General features: G+C 37.6%; 1 protein-coding gene and 1 long non-coding RNA gene across 2 annotated transcripts in view; both read right to left on the minus strand.

The window, feature by feature from the left end:
* LOC121168161 (ADP-ribosylation factor-like protein 6-interacting protein 6) overlaps window positions 1-15,734 on the minus strand; it is a 34,468-nt gene that overhangs the window by 17,343 nt on the left and 1,391 nt on the right. Inside the window, exons 2-3 of the mRNA XM_040997996.1 lie at window positions 15,329-15,382; window positions 7,697-7,829 (exon numbers count right to left, since the gene is read on the minus strand). Coding sequence (XP_040853930.1) covers window positions 7,697-7,829; window positions 15,329-15,382 — 187 coding nt within the window. The remainder of the gene's footprint in view (window positions 1-7,696; window positions 7,830-15,328; window positions 15,383-15,734) is intronic.
* Window positions 13,840-15,318, minus strand: LOC121168156. Its single transcript, XR_005885699.1, has 3 exons — window positions 14,777-15,318; window positions 14,149-14,272; window positions 13,840-13,869 (listed from the first exon to the last, which is right to left on the minus strand). It is a non-coding gene; the product is annotated as an uncharacterized LOC121168156 (long non-coding RNA).

Consider the following 15,734-nt stretch of genomic DNA (forward strand, 5'->3'; position numbering starts at 1 on the left):
AGATGGGAAGTGGAGAAGCCAGAACATGACCTGGCATTCATATGGGATCCCAGTGCATGCAAGGTGATGATTTTAGCCACTGAGCCATTGTATTGGGCCCAGCTCCAATCCTAACTTTAAGTACAAATATTGGTTTGTTTTCTCCTCCTCAGAAATAAACTTCTGTGGGTATCTCTATCTGAAACAACAGTCCTATCTTATTGACATAAAAAGCTTTCCTGCTGAAGTAACTTCGTTCAAACTTACTTGAGCTAATTTACCAGGAAAATTACTACACATAGGGATGCTTGGCCTTTAAATACTTAGATTACATGAAATAATTCTGCATATGAAATGAATAAATCAATTTTACTTACGAAGAACACCTTATTTTTGAATCATCAGATTATTTGCAAATATATACAACTTAAATGTTTAACAGTTACAAGGACATGTGCTGCTAACTTTTTGAAAATTTCTTTCATTTTGAGGCTGACACAATGACTCAACAAGCTAATTCTCTACCTGCAAGCACTGGAATCCCTTATGGGCACCAGCTTGAGTCCCGGCTGCTCCACTTTCCATCCAGCTCCCTGCTATGGCCTGGGAAGGCAACGTAAGATTGTCCAAGTCCTTGGGAGCCTGCATCTGCATGGGAGACCCAGAAGCTGCTGGCTTCTGGTTTTGGATCAGCTATGTAAGATATTTCTCCCTTTCCTTCTCTCTGTAAATCTGCCTTTCAAATAAAAATGAATTAATCTTAAAAAAAAGATTTTGAAAGTCAGAGTTCAGGAGGGTGCCATGTCATAGTCAATAAAGTTGTTGTATGCAGTGCTGGCATCACATATGGACACCAGTTCTGGTCCTAACTGCTGCACTTCTCATCCAGCTCCTTGAGAAAGCAGAGAAGGGCCCAAGTGCTTGGGGTGCTATACCCATTGGGAGACCTGGAAGACACTCCTTGGTCCTGGCTTCACAATGACCCAGCTGTGGCTGTTGCAGTCATCTGGAGAGTCAAACAGCAGATGGAATACTCTGTTTCTCCCTCTTTCCATAATTTTGCCTTTCAAATAAATAAATCTTAAAAAAAAAAAAAAGAAGAAAAGGCCAGAGTTGCAGAGAGAGAGGGAAAAACAGACAGTGCTATATTCCATCTGTTGATTCCCTCCCTAAATGGCTGCAGGAGCTTCATCTGGGTCTCCCATGTGTGTAGCAGGGGCCCAAAACTTGTCATCTGTTGCTTTTCCAAGCTATGGGCAGGGAGCTAGCTTTGTCAGTGGGGTATGCAGGACACAATCCCAATATGGGATACCAGAATCCCAGGTAATGGCTTTAGCTACTACACCACAATCCTGGCCCCAATGAGGTGAAAAAAATTGATCTTTTGGCATATTTTTCCATGTCAGCAAATAAGCCTCTTTAAACTGTTACTACTGATTTCAGTGATGAAAATCCTTAACTGGTTTAAGCATCTGGCCCTTCATCTCTGTCTCTACATAAAAAAGTATTACAAAGTGGAGAAATCTTAAAATTTCATAATGTTTAATGTTCTTACTAAATATTTTGAGTCTTGACTACAAAGTGAAAGTTTTCTACACTGTGCTTTTTGTTATATTCATTGCTTGCACTGTCATTTTTATAGTATCAGTACATCTATTTCTACATCAACATTTCTACCCTGGGTGGGATTTATAATCATAATGTAGCTTTTATTTTTAGCATGTTGTCTATAACCCTGCAGCTACTTCATTTTACCACAAGATGGGGCAAGTGTACAGATAATGTGAAATGTGAGACAAAACCTAATAATAAAGAGTTCTGATAACTGGGAGAAAGCAATGAAGAAAAAGAAGACAGAAAAAGTGAGATGTTAAGAACAGTAACTGGATTTAGCGATAACTCAAGAGAAAAGCTGCCACAAAAAAGCTGGGAGTTCCTGTTAATTGTCATTAGAATGGTTCAATTACTGACATTCCTGTTGTTGATTTAATAATGCAGACGAGGTTAGTTACCTAGTGTAGCAAAAACAATGAACACAAAGTCCGGGACCAGCTGTGTTATGTGCAAGTTACTTCACCTTACCTAATAGTTTATCTGGCACTTAGCTGATCTATTATAAAAACAGAGGCTAGATTAACAATACCTTACAGCTGTCATAGGAGAAACTGGGTTTACCTACAGTCTTTAATAGGCACCTAGACAGTATTACCTGAAAAGATAGAACTGTTAGGAAAAATGCAGCTTACAGGAACATCTTCCATTCACACCTAACTTTTCCCTGAATAAAGATTAAAAGTTCTGGTATTGCCACTGTCCCAGCTCCAGACCAATCCCAAGATTCTCTGAAGCGCTGAGTTCTCTGCGTGCAGTATGTTTGCATGGGCTGGTGACATGCATACATGCATCAACTCCTGGAACGCATAATTAAAGCAGACAATTAAAATGCTTACTATGTATACATTCTTAAATTCACCTGCACGAACATCACTGACAAAATCCAATGAATTAGAGGGACAAATTCATGAGAAATTAACTGAAGAGGTTGACAGAACAGAAAAAGAGGTTGACAGGATAACACTGCAACCTAGCGAAACATAGGACGTGTCTAGGTTCTCCAAAGAATCTGTTTACTGCTTACCTCTGCCTCTTGCTTTTCACACTGTAACAGACAGTAACATCCAACACTGCTTTCTGTGTAATTTAGAGGTATACTGGATCAAATATGCTCAGAAAACAAAGGCTTAATATAAAAGTTTGCACAGATGCCATTGTTTTACGCTTTTTAACTCAGCAAAGTTCATAAAAGAAACCATGTTTCCAAAATATATAACTGCTGAAATACATAGTCTGAAAATACACCTTAAAAAGCTATTTATCTTTTAAAAAATATTTATTTTATTGGAAAGGCATATATACAGACAGAAGATACAGAGAGAAATATTTTCTATTCGTTGGTTCACTCCTGAAGTGTCTGCAACAGACAGAGCTAAGCTGATCCCAAACCAGCAGTTAGGAGCCTCCTCTGGGTCTCCCACCCAGGTGCAGGGTCCCAAGGCTTTGGGCCGTACTCTAGCGTTTTCCCAGGCCAAAGCAGGGAACTGGATGAGAAGTAGAGCAGCCAGGACACAAGCAGGCATCCACATGGGGTTCGAGTGCATGCAAGGCAAAGACTTTAGCTACTAGGCTAGCGCACTGGGCCCGAAGTTTTAAAACTTCTTTAGAAAATACAGTAAATACTGTGATCCCAGTTCTAAAATAAGTATAAAATGGAAATATACACATTAGATTTTTGGTAGTAATTTTTCCTAATTGTTTCAAATTTCTCCTTTAATTTTCTTAAAAATTTTCAATGACGCAGCACCCACTGGTTTGCAGATGAAGGAAGGCAGAGCAAATTGATCAACTATCCCAGGAAACTTAACAGCAAACTTTGGGACAAATGGAGACTGAATTGGACTGTGTCAGCCGCTGACCTTGGAAGGATTTCCTCATTCTTGGAGTGGCAATATCAACAGCATCTCAGAACTATCAAAGTCACTTCCTCTCTCCCTCAGAACATGCTCCACAACAGGGACCCTGGGATGACACTGGGTACTGGGGAAGCTGGTGTGGTCTCTCCCATTGTATCCTCTACTCCCCCAGATACAGGAAGAAGAAAATGTGGAAACAATGGTCATGCCCACTATCCCCTGATCCACCCACCCTGATCAACTAAGTAAGCATCATCAAAAATAAATTAAAAAAATTTTTTTCAATATAGCTCAACTGGTCAATCCTCCACCTACAAGTGCTGGGACTCCATGTGGGCACCAGCTCGTGTCTCAGTTGCTCCACTTCTCATTCAGCTTCCTGCTTGTAGCCTGCGAAAGCATGGCACTATGGCCCAAAGCATTGGGATCCTGCACCTGCACGAGAGACCTGGAAGAAGCTCCTGGCTCCTGGTTCCTGATCAGCTCAGCTAAAGTCTTTATAGCCATTTGAAAAATGAAACAGTGAATGGAAGATCTTTGTTGCAGCCTCTCTTTCCTGTTAATCTACACTTTCAATAAAAATTTCTTAAATATTTTCTTCAATGAAAATTCAAAATTACCTTTACACAGTCAAGAAAAATATTTACAATGACACCATTGTTTATTTTACATTATAAAAGAATAAGGAACCTAATGCATACATTTTTATAAAAGTATGAGGCTGCATGGTAATGAAATATGTCCATCTGATTTATGAGAAAATAAAAGTTTGAAAATGTCCACTTTTTCAATACAGAATGAAATTGTTTCTCTGTACAAGGACTCACTCTGCTGGTGACAGAGGAGAATATATTCTGACATTTCTGGATGTAAGTGCATATTTTCCACAAACACTAGAGGGCAGGATTCTTACAGCTGACCTCAATTTTATTTGTTATTTATATTCATACACACATACCTTGTATTTAGTTTGACACATATTATTTATATATCTTGTCTATATATTTTTAAATTGTACAGTTGAATAATGAGCATACATATAATCCCGTTCTCTGATATGACATTATCTGATTTTAAAATGGAATGACTGGGGCTGGTGTGATTGCTCAATTGACTAATCCTGCAATTGTAAGCCCCAGTATCCCATATGGGTACTGGTTCGTGTGCCAGCTGCTCCACTTCTGATCCAGTTCCCTGTTGACAGGCCTGGAAGGGAGAAGAGGACAGCCCAAAGCCGTGCGACCCTGCCCCTGTGTGCGAGTCATGGTGGAAGCTCCTAACTCTTGGCTTCAGATTGGGTCAGATATGCCTTCCCCATAAAAACAAATCCTTAAAAAAAATAAATAACTGGAATGATTAGCAATCACATTGAAACTCCAGAATCCTTTTGAGGCTGTGTTGCCAAAAACATACAGGGTCACCAGTTCACGTCCCAGCTGTTCTACTTGTCATCTGGCTCTCTGTTGGTAGCCTGGGAAAAGTACTTCAGTCCCCTACTTCCTATGTGTGAGACCTGGAAGAGGTCCTGGCTCCTGGCTCCTGGCTCTGGCCTGGTCCAGCCCTGGCTGTTACAATCATCTGGAGAATGAAAACAGCAAATGGAAGTTATCTTCCTCTCTCCCTCCCTGTAACTCTGACTTTCAAACAGATAAATCTTTTTTTTAAAGGCCCTTTACTTCTTTGTTACATTTGGATAAAATACTTATTATTTTGTAAAAACTAGCTAAGTGGACTCAGAATTATAGATCTCTAAAGGAACACTCAAATGCTTTTCTCTAGTTCTGAACACTAACATGCATGGGCCATGTGATATGTAACAGCAGTTGAAGAGAAGCTGAACAGGAAAATGACACTTCAAGAAGAAAGAACAGCAAGAGTAAAGCCTGATATCTCAAAATTACACAGTCTATTTGACTTCAGTGGTGACTACAATGAAGGGTGCACTGTGGAAAGAAGATGAAATTGGGAAAATAGGAGTCATTTTGGGAAGGATCCTTAAATTGCACTTAAGAGTTGAACAGTACTAGAAGGTAGTAAAAAAACCACTGAAGATAAGAGTTTTGACTACGTCTACTTTTTAAAAAAGTAACAGTATTCAGGGCAAACCAGAAGAGAAAGAGTTTGAAAGAAGGCAGACCAAGGAATCAAGTACACTGGCCAAGGCCTTACGCAGTGCAAAATCATGGGCAGTCCAGGAAGTAAAGAAGTCTTCTGATAGGATCCAGCACGATAGCCTAATGGCTAAAGTCCTTGCCTCCCATATGGGTGCTGGTTCTAATCCGAGCAGCCCCACTTCCCATTCAGCTCCCTGCTTGTGGCTTGGAAAAGCAGTTGAGGATGAACCAAAGTCTTGGGACCCTGCACCCATATGGGAGACCAGGAAGAAACTCCAGGCTCCTGGCTTCAGATCAGCATAGCTCCGACCACTACAGCCACTTGGGGAGCAAAACAACAGATGGAAGATCTTCCTCTCTGTCTCTACTCCTCTCTGTATATCTGACTTTCCAATAAAAACAAAACAAAATAAATCTTAAAAAAAATACATAAGACTGGATTTGGTGAAGGTATAAATAAGGGTTTCAGCCTTGGTAGGTAGATGAATACTGATGAATTTAAGACAAGGCCTAGAGTTACAAACAAGGTGCTGTCTGAATCTAAGTAGAAAGATTTTACTATGAAGCTGGAAATGTTGATCAAGAATTCAGGGGAGATACATGCAAAAAAAAAAAATTAAGAGTAAAGTTTTTCTTGTAACTTAATTGTTCTCATTATGAAAGCCTCTTATCTCTTGTTGAAGTAACCGATGCGAAGAGGCAGAAAAAGAACATAAATGTGAATTAAGTACTACATCACATAGCACAATAAACCTGCCAACTGAATGACACGCATGTCAACTAAGGGAAGGTACTGCACTATTAGGTATAATTCTTTATCAGTTCAATTTATTAATTAATCATTTATCCACCTCAGACACATAAAAAACTATCAACAAGTATATGTCTATATTTCATACAGAGATAAGAACTGGCTTAAAAAATTAAATAACAAACATAGAAGCACCAGATACATTCACATAACATTTGTAGTGAGTTTAAAAATGTTAGACATTATTTTATAGAATTCGAAAAAATACATGGAAGCATACTAATAATGAAAGGCAATGATTACTGATAATGAAAATACCAATGATTACTGGTAACTATCATTTACAGTCTGAAATACATGTCTTTACAATCTGTCCATGAGGTGAGCTGGAGACGATAACAAGTTACTAATAAAGCAACACAGATAAAAATACTATGCAAGATTGATTAATCAAATATATGCAAACAGTGGAGTATCGTGCAGCTGCCAACTTATAAGCAAGCTCTCTATGTATGTGCAGATATGGAATGATCACCAAGACATAGCCATGAGCCCAAAACACAAAGGTAAGAACAGCAAAGCAAACGTGTGAAACAAGAAAATTTATCACATACAAAAGAACTTATTTCCTAGTCTTCACCAACAGTAACACCTTCCACCCCCAATAAATGGTCCAGCTTATTTACAAAACACAGAATCGTCTGTTTTTATGTTTTAATATTTAGATATTTATATTATATTAACACTATAACTATATGTTATATAATATATAACATATTAATATATAATTATATTGCTATATTATATCTTTATATTTAAAACTGGAACTTTCTCGGCATGAATAAACTGGATTAGAACACTGCCTGGTGAATCTTCTGAATCTTGCTGAAAACATAGAAAATATGTCTCAAATAAATTTGATACCATTTCATTATCAAAAGCATCAAATTTGTTCTAGGCACTTAAATTGGGGTCCATGGTTGCTTGTTAACATACACAAAATTTAAATCCCAAGGAAAAGTATAGTCCAATTGTCAGCTTTATATACAGATCTAGTAAAACTTTTCAAATTTGGACAGGAATTTTGCCTTCACAAAATTTTAATGAAATTCTACTCCAAAAAGAACAATGGGCATCAATTTCTCAGTTCTTACATAACTCCTAGAACTTCAATTTTTACAAAACAATGTGGAATTTTAAATGTTCTTTTCCATTTATGTAAAGGTCAGGTTCTGAAGATGAAAACCTTTGTACTTTATGAATTATATGCTGGGAACCTCCTGAACACATCTCATAAGCAGCCATTTTGCCTCTAGCTATTTTCAACATATTTGGAACGAGCTAAAACAAAAACAGAAACAAGAAAATCTGGGAACACTTACTTGAACCTGGCAGGTGAAAGAGGAGTAGGAGGAAACATTCCTGGTTCAAAAGAATCAAAGTAAGTCACTGTCCAGGAAAAGCTGCAGCAGGAGAATCCAGCAGCGAGGGATATTGTAAGCAGAGTCCAGAATCCTTAATGGGAAGAGAGACAGGAAAGCTCAATCAGTGCTGTGACTGAATTAAATCAGTATCCTCATGTTCAGATCACGTGTATTTTTTACATTCTGAACTTCATTTAACCAGTAAGATACCTGAACTCAGCACAAACTAACCCACATAGAAGTATATCTTACTAAAATACAATTGGAAAGCATATTATCCAATGTTTTGATTGAAATACAATTAGTATGTGTGAAAGGGGACAAAGTCAAGAACATAGCATATTCAGTTTTGTCAAATTTAAAAAGTCATTTATAACCTTGGAGAGAAGACAGTTTTTCTAACCATGATACAAAATTCATGAAATACTTAAAATCCATAAATTCAAGTATATATTACACACTATTAAATTTGCATGGTAAAGGTGAAATGTCAAATTAAATAACCAGTTTCAAATAAAATATTTGCAGCATATAAAAAAATTTTTGTAATACAGAATTCACAGTAACCAGTGCAAAAAAGACAAGCAACTTAAATATTCAAAATGAAAACAAGCGAAGGATACTATGGAAGAAAAGAATGTTAACCATGAATAGATACTCGATCCATTATAATTATTAATTGGAGAAATTATCATTGTCATTCTCAATTGTGAAAAATCTAAAAACCCAGTAACATTCACTGATGCTGAGAATAAACAAACTGTTCATGTATGGCTGTAACCTTTGTGGACAACAATTTGGCAGTATCTGCTAAAATGGCACACATAGTTCCAAGTATACTTCAATTCAGTAATTCTTCCAGATATGTGCTTAAACATAAGCTTTTGTAGAAAATGATACAAGATTGGTCTCTACAGGACTCTTTGATTATAATAACAAACACCTTTTACAAGCTAAATGCCCGGTTTTCCAGAAGAATGCATTCCAAGACACCCAGTGGATACGTGAAAATACAGTTAGCATCCTACACATCCATAGCTATAAAATCTAATTTGTACATTAGGCACAGTAAGAGATTAACAGAAGGGAAACATAAATTTATGTGAAATGGTTTCTTTCAAAAAGGATAACCTGAACACAACCACTATGAAACACAGCAGCCTTTGGATAACAGACTTGCTGACAAAAAGATTCAGGTCCTGGCACAGTAGCCGAATGGCTGAAGCCCTTGCCTTGCATGCACGTGGATCCCATACGGGCCGAGCTTCCCATCCAGCTCCGTGTTTGTGGCCTGAGAAAGCAGTAGAGGATGGCCCTGTACTGCAGCCCTCCCTGTACCTGTATAGGAGACACGAAAGAAGCACCTGGCTTCGGAATAGGTGAGTTTGGGCCATTATGGCCTCTTGGGGGGTGAACTAGAGGACAGAAGACTTTTCTCCATGTATCTCCTCTTTGTAAATCTGCCCTTCCAATAAAAATGAATCTTACACACACACACACACACAGAGGTACATAGCACACACACACACACAGAGGTACATAGCAAAGGAGAAATTGCTTGAGTAACTGATTTCCATGTTGTAAAATAGTTATGGCAGAGCCGAGCATGTTGTGTCCCAGCTGTTCCATTTCCTTCCAGCTCCCTGCCTGTGGCCTGGGAAAGCAGTTGGACTGCCCAGAGCCTTGGGACCATGCACCTGTGTGGGGGACCCAGAAGCAGCTTGATGCTTCTGGTTTCAGATCAGCTCAAATCTGGTGCCTGCAGACACTTGGAGAGCAAACCAGCGGACAGAGGACCTGTCTGTCTATCCTTCTCTCTGTACATCTGCCTTTCAATGGAAATAAATATTAAAAAAAATAGTTATGGGGCTCAGCACTATAGCCTAGTGGTCTAAATCCTTGCCTTGCACGTATTGGGATCTTATATGGGCGCTGGTTCTAATCCCAGCCGCCCTGCTTCCCATCCAGCTCCCTGCTGGTGGCCTGGGGTAACAATGGAGGATGGCCCAAAACCTTTGCACTCTGCACCTGTGTGGGAGACCAGGAAAAAGCTCCAGGCTTCTGGCTGCAGATTGGCTCAGTTCTGGCTGTTGCAGACACTTTAGGAGTGAATCAGCAGATGGAAGATCTTCCTCTATGTCTCTCTGTCTATATATATTTCTAATAAAAGTAAAAAAATAAATCTAAAAAAAAAACAGTTCTGGTAACTAGGATACAGAGACCAAAAAGAGTTGATCACTTACACATAAGTGCTTTTGTAGAACCGGAGTTTTCTATACTCGAGAAAACTTTTTCATGCTTGTTTGAAGGATATCCTGTAAAGGGGATTTTGCTGTTACAGATGCCTGGAGAAGCCATCTACAGGACACACACACGAGATAGAAACCCAGTGTGTAAGGCACATTCTGCTTCTGCTGAACAGCAGGATCTAGCCTGCAGATGCCTCTGCACTAATCAGCAAAGGAACAGAAGACCTGACTCAAAAGCTGCTGCGTCAAACCGGTGCTCTATGATGCTGAAAGGTGTTTCAAAGAAATTCATTTGAGGAGCAGATTATTTCCATTCCCAACAATCTCAATAGTGTTAGCTTCTAGAACCTGTTTCCAAAGTGCCTGCTAAGCTGATAAGAGAATCAAAACTAATTAAGACTTAGAGCACAACTACAATTTAGAATGGCTATACTGCTACACAGCTGTTATCACACCAATCCATCTAAATAGGAGAAACTAATTTTGTTTAAAGTAATATGCAAAGCATCTAGTACAAAGACAGTAACTAACATAAAAAAAAATCAAGTATTTTTTGGGGATCACTACAAAATGATTAAAAGTTAGAAATATCCAGAAAAGGAATCATACTGTATTTAAAAATAGCCCAATGAGAGGCTCTCTAAAGTCCACAAGCCTTTTTACTTAGGTGCTTCAACATACTGCCTGTGAGGTTTAAATCAAGCACATTCTTGAGACTTTTTAAAAATAAAATTACAGTCTTGCACAAACAAGTGCTTATCTTACACTTAACATTTTAATTAACTTATATTCATTTTGAACTTAGCAGAAGTTGCTCTACTGATAAAAGTCATGTCATAATGACTTGGCCAAAAACAGTACAACGTAATATTGTGGTCTAGGAGTATTTACAAATCCTGAAAATTACTCAACTCATTTATGAGCCAGCAGAAAGCCAAAGTTGAAGCTCCTCCAACAACCAAATTTGCTGCAGGTCAGTTTCCCTAGAATCTTGAAATTAGCATTTGCTAATGTTTTATAAACCCATTTTATGAACTCAAAATTTTAAAAGGATATGAAAATAAAAGCACACAAAAATGAAGTTTCCTTTCTGTTATACTCTTAAAAGGAATTCCACTGGGAGTCTGTTAGGCATCTTTCTGAAAATTATGTAACTAGGTGACTGAGTTTATATATTTAAGCAGTTATGAATATTTGAGCATATAATTTTATCAGCCTATTTTCCACAGAATTTCTAGGCAGGAAACTTGTTTTGTGCTTTTCATAACATCCTATGAGAGAGCTCTGATATCAGTAAACACAGCCACAGTTCTGTTAAAGACCTTTTTTATTCTAATTTTTCACTATTAAAAACAGTATGTATTGGAATTTCAATGTACAGTTATACAAGAATATGTGTGATAAGTTTCCAGCAGCTGAACTGCTATCAAAGGATACAGACTGTGAAACAAGTTTTTTTTCCCATCAGGATTTTGCTCAATATTCATCAGTTGATGGAATGGTGGCAATTCATCTATTTCATCAAATGCGATCTGGTCTCAATGTTGCTCCAAAAGGAATGACAGGGAAAGATGTGCATTTCCTTTTCCAACCCCTGTACTGCAATTTTACATTCATCTACATAAGGGTACATTTTGTTCTGCTCCAATTTTCAAGTTGCTTTGGTAGTATTTATTTTTAAAAAAAAAATAAACTCATAACTTTCTGCATTTCTATAAAATCTTCTGACAAAGACTATTTTATGCATTTTCATTCTGCTGAATGAATTTCATTCGGGTATAAGGAGGTGCAAATTTAAGTGTTTTATGAAATCAGAAATGCCCTCACTAGCCCATATTACATGTAGGCAGAAAATAAATATCAACCAAAAAACCTCTTTAGAACTCCCACGCTTCTTGAACTGGAAAGATTTATCACTGAAGGTCTGTTATAGTCACTTGTACATAGTTTACAAAACTTCCCCCATTCATAAGTAAATTGTGGGACCAAGTTTAAATGCCTACTGTTACACTTTAGACCTTCTCACTCACATTTGAAATGTTTGTTAAGTTGGTATATCCTAGGAAACACAAAGCAATGAAAGAGGCAGATCACCAGCACATTCAGAATGAATGTCAAGATGTTTTGATGAAATTCAGAGAATGTAAAATTCTAATTATGTTTTCTTGTAAATGAATGTTTGCAAATGAGCAGAAAACGTGGTAAGCCACAAAGGCAAATCATAGGACATGTTTCACTGTTAGAATTTTTTCCCATTTAAATCCATTTAAATCTAATAACACATAACATTTTTGTGTTCACATGTATCTGTAAATGCTTATGTAAGCAGATTTTCTCAAAATCAATTTCTACTGTATCCTAACCTAAGATGTAAGACAGGTATTTGACTAATCTGGTATTTTCCATAAACTAAATTATTTTTGGTATTCAAAATCCTGGAGCAATGTGTTCTAGACAGCAGGACACAAACTAGAAAGTTCTGAATCTTCTAACTTCTTTCCAGGTACAAGATTAAAGGAAAGTGATCTCTTCTCTCCTCCCTGTGTGACACTGACTGGCACAACAGACACTCAGGAGCCACAATGGTAAAGTCCTCTACCCATCTAGCTGCCCACTTGCAATTCAGCATGTAGCAACTCTTTCTTTCCTGCTGAAAAAATGAGGAAGATGAGTGGACATTCAGACCACTCAGTAATTGATATTTGACAAATATCACTCAGTTTCCAACCCTGGTGAAATAATAGATTCAAATGGGAAACTATAATAAAGGAAAACATTTTTATTAGGAATAATCTCAAGTAGCTAAAAAATGCTGAAAGAGCAAGATGAACCACATATGTACTAAACATCATAGGCTTTAAACAATAAATTTATGGTTATCCTTGTTAAACACAAACGATCTTCTATCTGTAGTACCCCAGGGAAAAGTCATCACTATTCATCATTTAGGTACAACAGGCAATTTTTATTTATTTTTTAACTCAGTTGATCAAGAATTTACAAAATAAAAAGACAGCAGAGAAATATCAGAAATTTTATAACGGGTCAACACTAAAATGCCATAATGCCAGTTAGATTTATGAAAGTGCCAATATGTCTTCCCAAAAATACAACCCTTTCTTTTGATTGTTGAGAAGACTGAACAAGTCATGAAATTTTTATTTTTACAAATAAACTAAAAGTGAGTCTTTCCAATAAAAATAAATCCCTGTTATCACACTGCATACTAAGGCATACAGCCAATTACTTAAGCGACTTCGATTAAGTAAAGACATGGTCTAAGATTGTATAAAGTCAAAATCTTCAGGGTTCTGCTTTGATATGAGGTTTGTGACTTAAGAGCTTAACATACGACCACCACTGACAACAGTGGCAATCCAAATGGGTGCTGGTTCAAGTCCGGTATGTTCCACTTCAATCTCACCTGGCCCAGCAGTTGAAGCCATTTGGGGAGTGTACCTGCAGATGAGAGAGCACTCTACCTGTAACTCTTTGAAATAAACAAATCGTAAACAAACAAACAAAAAACCCAAAAACACTAAACTACAATTTACTACAAATCCGGTCCTAGCCAAAAAAGGGATCAGATATTAACTACATGCCAAGGAATGCCAGACAACAATGCAACAATGTCAGGCTCAAAAACTTCAAAGCAAGAACTCCAGACTAATATTATAATAACTGGGTGTAACACTGACTACTTACAATAAATGTATAAAAAACACTAATACTAACCCAATGTTGTGGCATAGAGTGGGTTAAGCCACTGCCGTTAATGTCAGCATCTCATATGGATGCTGGTTCATGTTCCAGTTGCTCCACTTGTGGACTAGCAGATGGAAGGTATCTGTTTATAAGTCTCACCTTTGAAATAAATGAATCCTGAAAAAAAAAAAAAATCTAGTAATGTGTATTTTTCCAAAGATTTAAATCTTGCAACCACTGGTTCACTCCCCAAGTGGCCGCACATGGGATCAGCTCCTGAACTGAGCCAAAGCCAGGAGGTTCTTCTGGGTTTCCCATGTGGGTGCAAGGTCCCAAGGCCTTGGGCCGTCCTCTACTCTTTCCCAGGCCACAAGCAGAGAGTTGGTTGGGAAGTAGAGCAGCCAGACAAGGCACGCAAAACAAGGATTTAGCCACTGGGCCATATGTATAACTTACAATAAAACTGTGAATTATGTATATTCTGCTAAAGAAATTTCTATTTTTCCTTTGTTCTTCTTTCAAATTTACCTCAAGCAGAAGGTAATTTTATTCCCTTTGCTATACCTTCGAGGATATTAACCTGGAGAAAAAAAAGGCAAGGTTGGAAATAGGATTCAGGTTAATAAATGTGATAAAATTTGGTGAAATAGGAGAGATGTAGAAGCCAATGTGCTGAAATAACAGCTCAAAGGTATACATGACTCATGAAACCAACTGAACCTGCAAATAACCTTAAAGAAAAATGCCTGGGATGTGATTTCCACTGATGTTTATAATCTCAATTTAAAATTCAAATAAAATAAGTAGGTGATGGTATACTGGGGATTATTGACAGCCCAAACTTAAAGGCAATAAGATTGTTTAAAAGTGGGGAAGTAGAAAGGTATTGAGCAAGCCTTTCATTCAGGTAACAATTCCCACTCACTATATTCATAGATTTGAAATCTGATGCCTTTAAGTAGTAGGTTAGAATTCATGCCTAGTTTGTCTGTTTCTGTTCTACAAGAAATGATGCATCAACAACTGCTATTTATTGTGGAGAAGAAATAAAAACACACATTGATAAAATGAGTACAGACTGTACCTTTTCTCATGCAGTAAGCTCAATACACAGCCAAAAGTTTCCAGTGATATCTAGCATGATAACTTCTGTCCAACTTGACCATAAAAGTTTCCCCTCCAAAACCTGACAGACTATACACTGTTTCACTTTGAGGGCAGCAGCCCTGAAGAAGCAAACTGAAGTATTGAGAAGGACTGGGGGAGGGAGCAGATCCCAGGGTAGACATCATAGAATGAGTGCACTGATGAAAGAAAAATTAGTTCCCCCTTCAAATTTATAAAGACAAAATCAAATGAATTTTAGCAAACAGGATTAAAATACAGTTCTGAACTCATTTTACACAAACAGCTCTCTCATGCCTGTTATAAAATTACAGAAAATCTTAAGACACAAGGGGTTTGCATAAATGTAAAATGGAAGTGATACCATTTATCAAACACAAATTTAAAAACATGACAGAACTGCCTGCACATGGTGCATAAAGTACTTTATAACAAATTTTATAGTTTAAAAGTGACCTGGAGAAACAAAAGTTGGATGTAAAATCAAATCTAGTGACAATTAATTCCATACCTAATATCCCAGAGTCTACACCATCTTCATTTTTCAAATTCTCAGCATGCAACTCTGTAAACACAAAGAGGGACTTAGGTGGAAAAGCGAGATTATTTGCAAACTCGGAGAGCATTTCAAGGGTAAGAAGTCTGAGGAGCTGTGGCATGTGCTCTGCAGCCAGCAGTGGGTTCAACTTCTCATACAATTAACTAGCAAAGAGAGCCACTAGAGAAGGCATCCACCATATATATTAAATGGGAGGCATGTTTATTCCCCAGGAAGACATTTTATCTAACACAAAGTAAAGGGCAGTTCAAGTTTTGAGTTCAGTTCCTTTCTCTGTTCTCTAAGACAAGCAGAATTCAATGCTTTCTACTGCAAGTTTGTACTTGCTGTGATTTTTATGATTTTATGCTATAAAGGC

The sequence above is a fragment of the Ochotona curzoniae genome, unplaced genomic scaffold (assembly GCF_017591425.1).
Source record: "Ochotona curzoniae isolate NIBS_2020 unplaced genomic scaffold, NIBS_Ocur_1.0 patch68, whole genome shotgun sequence".
Classification (NCBI taxonomy): Eukaryota; Metazoa; Chordata; class Mammalia; order Lagomorpha; family Ochotonidae; genus Ochotona; species Ochotona curzoniae.